Source organism: Rattus rattus, chromosome 4, assembly GCF_011064425.1.
Source record: "Rattus rattus isolate New Zealand chromosome 4, Rrattus_CSIRO_v1, whole genome shotgun sequence".
Taxonomy (NCBI): Eukaryota; Metazoa; Chordata; class Mammalia; order Rodentia; family Muridae; genus Rattus; species Rattus rattus.
The window spans coordinates 168,697,169-168,703,168 of NC_046157.1; the positions used below are offsets into that span (position 1 = coordinate 168,697,169).

The window sequence follows — 6,000 nt, forward strand, 5'->3', positions numbered from 1 at the left end:
AATTCAGAACCATACTCCAGCAAGCGGTCAAACCATCGACATGTACAGAACATTAACCAATTTTCCCAATCGTGCTCATCTGTCCTGCCAGTTTGTGGATGGCCGAGGTTCTCTGCAGCATGTGGTCTGTACTGTACTGAAGCAGAGAGCCGTAAAGTAAGGAACTAAGGTTCTGGGAGCCTTGGGAAGTCTTTCAGCAAACGGGGCTGTCACGTTTCTCCTGGCTACATTCTTAGCCGTTGCAGGTTGCAGTTTGCTGTACCCAGATCCACACGTGCTTCTTGGGGACGGCTCCAAGGCCAGACTCATCTGAAGTCACTGATTATTGCCGCCCCTTCTGTAGCCTCTACAGCTTCCTTATGTCGGCTTCTCAGTGGTGTGTGAGGCCTGATACCTGCCCAGCTCCTCTTAGCGGCTCGGAAAGTTGATACGTTATATCCGTTACCAATAAAATGATAGATATTGCACCCACACTTTGCTGAGAACTATATAAAAGAGCACAAAGGGGCAGCTGATTTTGTCTTTGTCAGTCTAGAATTAATGTCTGTTAACTACATAGACAGTACTAAAACTTCACAATACCTAAAAGAGATCCTTAAAGCAAAGAACTAGTGAACCAAATACTTACGAAACACCTTCTTGGTGGCCCACCTTTAAATCTGACAGTATTATGACGTAGGTTACGCCACTGCTTTAAAAGCGAGACTTTGTGACACCAAGATAACTAACTTGCCCAAAGTTATTCTGCTAGTGCACCCGAGCTCAACCAGGATTGACTACAGTAGGCGCCCCAGCTCCTTTCCCCTACATAGCAAATTGTGTGCTCTTAGCCTCGTAAGTGTGTCTGAGCCTTGGGAAAAAAAATGCAAATGACATGTATTTTATGGAGTTGAGAGGGAATTACAGGTAGATCAAAGATGACCACGGGGAAGGCAAAATCTGTATAGTAGCCACCATAACTGCTGTTGACGTCATAGATACCAGCATGACAACGTGACCCCCCACATCCTGTGGTCTCCAGAAGTTCTTGGAGAGCCCTCGTTGATTTGACTGGGTAAGGGTGGGTGAGAGGGTTTGAAATATTTAAATCAGTTGCAGACTGTGAACTCTTCTTTCCCTGAAGAAGCCGAGGCAGTTGTTGAACCCAAAGTGGAGAACAAACCCACCTCCTCAGAATTGCAGAAGATGCAAGAGAAACAGAAACTGAGCACGGAGCCCGGCTCGGGAGTGTCCGTGGTTCTCATTACAACCCTTCTGGTTATTCCTGTGCTGGTCCTGCTGGCCATTGTCATGTTTATTCGGTGGAAAAAATCAAGGGCCTTTGGAGGCAAGTAAAACGAACACCTTGAATTTGGAACCTGCCTTTGCAAGCATGTCTGGCCTAGTTATCAATAGGACCTCCATCATGGTTGATCTGTTTGGTTTGACTTAGATTGGTTTACATGCTCTCTACCTCGTTACAATATGGCTGTCTGTGTCTCAAAAGGTGACTATAATTAATATGGAATATAACATAGGTCTGGAGCCTCTGAAATTTTGGTAGTTTGATTATACTATACCTTTGCCCATTGCCTTGTAGCAGTTGGCTTAAGTCCAAATAATATCACCATGGAAAGCTGTGAGGTTGAAGGTCCACTCTAAATTAGCTTGCAGATCAGGGAGAAGGGCACACCTGCCGTTAGGAATGAGGCAACACTCACAATACTTGGGTTGGGTATCTTGAGGCTATGTTCTTTCCCCCATCAGATTGGCTCTAGCTTCTAGTTGCATGACATTGGGCAAGTTACTTCATCTCTCTAAACCCATTTCTTCACGGACAAAACGAGAATAAAAGATAAGGTCGTGTAAAATTGAAGTAGCATAACGGTCAGTAAGCATTTTCCAAGTGTCTGGGACCAACTATGTATCCAATACCATTAGCAAGTATAGAAAGTAATCTTGGCAAGAGAGATGGAAAAGAGAGGACCATCCTCAAGACTCTGCCTTAACCAAAATCCTCAAGACCTAACAAACCACTTGGTTTTTGATTAGTCCTAAGTTTGACCCTCCTAACTGAACAAAGCAGGGTGGACTACCAAAGTCAGTCTTCTTAAAAATAACCCTCACAGTATGAGACCTATTCAGGATATTCAAGTAATTAATTGATACCGTCCTTATATTGTACCTCTGAGTAGCAACCTCCAGGTCTTAAGGCAAAGGTCTATGGTTATATCTGGGAAGAAATCTGTGGGACAGAGTGGGAGGCAAAATTCAGTCAGGAAACAAAGTCTGGTCTTGTTGGAGACCCAGATATGCCATGGCAGTGATTCAGGTGCCCATGGGGAAAGCCTTGACACACAGGAAGGCACTGAAACAGACAGTGGAAGGTTCCACTCAGTAAGTCGTGAAAGCGATGAGTCTTAGATTTCCCTTAACTTTTTTATTTACTTCAAACAAATCTTTGAAAACAGGATAGTTAACTCTTCCCTCCCCTCTCCCCCCCTGCAAAAAAGACTATCTGAAATTATCAGGAAGTTAATCAGGCATAAGTTTTAAGAGAACAATCGTGTTATTGATGTGTGGTATTTAATGACTGTGCCTAGGACGAACAGCAGTTCTTCACACTATCTGTTCAATAAGATAATTGTTGAAAAACAAACAAACAGGAACAGATGAGCAGATGAAACTTGGAATGTAGATGACACAGAAGAGATATCTAAAGCCGTAAGGGAAGATGATAATGTAGGGACAGCGATAACGGATATTAGGACTACATAAAGCCTTGTGCGCACGGCAGGACTCTGGGATGCTGAACCCCCAAAAATAGGAGAGGAAGCCACTTTAGGGAGCCAGGAAGGCTTGTTTTCCTGCTTGCTCTTAGGAACATAGAACAGTGGCATAAAGCCATGTGGGACGGTAGCAACCCAGGTCAAGCCATATGAAAGTGCCCCTGTCCCTCCATGTTTTACTTAGCAACACTGTAATTCCGTGCAGTTCTGCTGCCTTGGTAGATTGATTAGCTTGCCACTATTTTCAAATGTGTTTTTTCTTTCCCATTGGATTTTATCTAATTTTTCAACCCAACCCCACCCCAAGGATTTTTCCTGATCCAACACACCCTGGTTGTGTATTATATTGCTCTTCCACCCAGACACCAAAGCAGGCACGGGGCAAGCATGCTTGGCGAAGGAACGCACTATGTCTTTGTGGAACTGAGTCTGATTTTTGGCTTTCCGACAGTTCTCCTCCTTCCTCTGCCTTGTTTTCTACCTGTCCGCTGCCGCCTGCCTTTTAGCTCTCTTCATGAAGCTACCCTGCACCCTGACGCTTCTCTGAGCATAGCCCAGGAAGGAACAGGGAGACCAAGGCAAAACGTCTAGGAAGAGACATACCGAGGGGACAGCGGGAGTCCTTTGGGACCTCTGCATCCCCATAAAAAGAGAAAATGATTGATCTTGGGGACTAGAGCCCCAGGGGGATGACTGAGATCGTGGAAACCATACAGGGTTTCCCATCATTCCCATTCATTTAAGCTTCAGATGAAGAACAGAATCCAAATCCAAAATAGGATTGCCCACTGCTGTTCACAGAAAGGGTAAAGCTTAACACATACCCCTAAATTGTTGGAATAAAAGCTTCCAATTTTTATTTATAATATTTTGCTAACTTAATTCTGTCCCAATAAAAACTGTTGACGTTAGCACATTTTTATCATTTCATATAATACACCCCCTTATATGTCGGAGATATGGAGAGATGAATATGACCTCTCATTTCTTGGAGGAAAAAAAAAACTGAGGCTCAAGGCATGATAATGTCAAAATTACAGTCTATAAGAGACACAGACAAGAGTTTACCCCTTATTACTTTGCAATTTCCACAATTTTCAACCATCTTTATGCTTCTCAATAGCATATAAACCTTTTTAAACTGCACGTAAATAAAGTTTATTAGTCATTTGTAAGTTCCCGATTTTAGATTGAACGTTGAGCCCTTGGATAGAAAAGGGTGAGAGACACATTTAAAAATGGGCCGTCTTTTTTTCCCCTTTGTCTCGTCTTGTTTTGTTTAAAGCAGATCATGACCGCAAGCTCGAGTCAAGTTCTGGAAGAGTCCTGGGAAGATTCCGAGGTATGCCCGTGACCTTTCAGAATCTCCGTGTCTGCCCCAGACTCAGTGTCTCGCAAAGAACCAGGCACTGTTTCATAGTTTGACTCTGAAAATCCAGCCCCTAGTGGGCAGTTAGCGTCCCAGCATAAATGCAAAGGGAAGACCGTGGGCCTCCCTGCATCCTGCCCTGCTCTGTTTCTCTTTTCCAATCGCCATTCTGCAGCTTCTCCTCACCCCCCCCCCATCTGTTTGCTTTTGTCTTTGGTAAACTTCCTGTCTGGTAGAGCGGCCAGTGCTTGTCTCAGGGAAGATGACCTTTTCAGAGTCGTGGAAATGAGAAGCAGCTCAGGGGTTGCCAATTCAGGGGAGCTGTAGAGAGGCAGACAGTGAAAATGGGTCTGAAATATCTCTGCAGAAACTCACTCCCGGGGAATTTCAGGATTTGATCATTTACTTCGGTAAAGTCTGTTGAGCAGTATCCATCTGGTTGTGTAAGGGAAATCTCTTTGAATACCATTCTTTAAAAAAAAAAATCTACCCTCTTCCATTCCCAATTTCTGTCTCTGTTTAATGTTTGAAATTTTACGAGGAAACAGACTTGTTTGTGCAACTTTTAACTCCACTGTGGCGACTGATTTTTTTTTTTCCAGGAAAGGGGAGCGGCGGCTTAAATCTGGGAAATTTCTTTGCAAGCCGAAAAGGCTACAGCAGAAAAGGGTTTGACCGAGTGAGCACAGAGGGGAGTGACCAAGAGAAAGATGAGGACGACGGAAGTGAGTCTGAAGAGGAGTACTCGGCCCCGCTGCCCACGCCTGCACCTTCCTCCTGAGCTCCAGCCTTCGCCCGCCCGGGTAGCTGGACTGAGGTTTACCAGATGCCCAGACTCCTTCCCCTTTAGCGCGTGTAAAGTTCTGTGCATTTGATTGTAAACTGTACTCGTCAGTGTGGGACTGTACACACCTTATTTACTTCATTTGGCTCCGTTGGCTTCTGTTTTCTAGGTGAGGAGTTCCCCACCAGTTCACTCCAGTGCCATTGTCTTTATATGAACTTAGTGTAGAGAAGCCGCCCTCCTCTTCCAAGGTAGCGCTCCAACCCCCCGAGGGAAGTTTAGCTCATTCACATTTGGAGACGTTTTAGTTGGTGGATGTAAATAGCCCTATTCTCTGCTTGAACACAGTATTCTCCCAGTCCACACCCATCGCCAGTGTCTTTCTTTGGTGCCTTTCCTGTTCAGCATTCTCAGCCTGTGGCAGTGAAGAGAACCAACCTGCTACACGACGAAAAGCTGCTAAATCTCCTTCTATTTTTTTAAAATCACTAACATTATATTGCAATGAGAGAAATTTTAAAAAGTCTCTATTTAAATTCTTTTTTTAAATTTCTCCTCAGTTGGTGTGTTTCCGGGATGTCTTATTTTTAGATGGTTACACTGTTAGAACACTATTTTTCAGAATCTGAATGTAATTTGTGTAATAAAGTGTTTTCAGAGCATTAGCAAGTCAGTGTATTTTGTGATTTTTTTTGGCATATGTACAATATTTTATACACGTCTTTTAGTAATTACGCAAGTCAGTGAGCCATACTAGGTCATTCTTTTCAACCAAAAGAATTGTTTTGAGTAGAATTTAGAAGATAGTTTTATGGGACCAAGATAGATCGAGAACTATGGTAAGTTTACTCTTATATGAATAAAACCAGATTCTCTTTGAAACCTCCTAAAATGTTTCACATAACATTAAACAGTAGAAATCGCTAAAGGAAAGGGGCCTATATCTCAGATGTCAAACACAAATGCGTCCGTCAGCATAGCTCAGTACTGGCTGTTTTCCCTTAAGGAATTATTTGACCCAGGGTCAAGGGTGCTTACAATATAAAAGAGTCCTCACACCGACGACAGATTACTTTTTG

The 6,000-nt window shown here is 43.5% G+C and overlaps 1 protein-coding gene across 1 annotated transcript in view; it reads left to right on the forward strand.

The window, feature by feature from the left end:
* The window catches only part of Pam (peptidylglycine alpha-amidating monooxygenase), a 259,796-nt gene extending 254,206 nt beyond the window's left edge, over positions 1 to 5,590 (forward strand). The window contains exons 25-27 of the mRNA XM_032901702.1: positions 1,124 to 1,327; positions 4,054 to 4,110; positions 4,740 to 5,590. Coding sequence (XP_032757593.1) covers positions 1,124 to 1,327; positions 4,054 to 4,110; positions 4,740 to 4,918 — 440 coding nt within the window. The 3' untranslated portion in view covers positions 4,919 to 5,590. The remainder of the gene's footprint in view (positions 1 to 1,123; positions 1,328 to 4,053; positions 4,111 to 4,739) is intronic.
* The last annotated feature ends 410 nt before the right edge of the window (positions 5,591 to 6,000 follow it).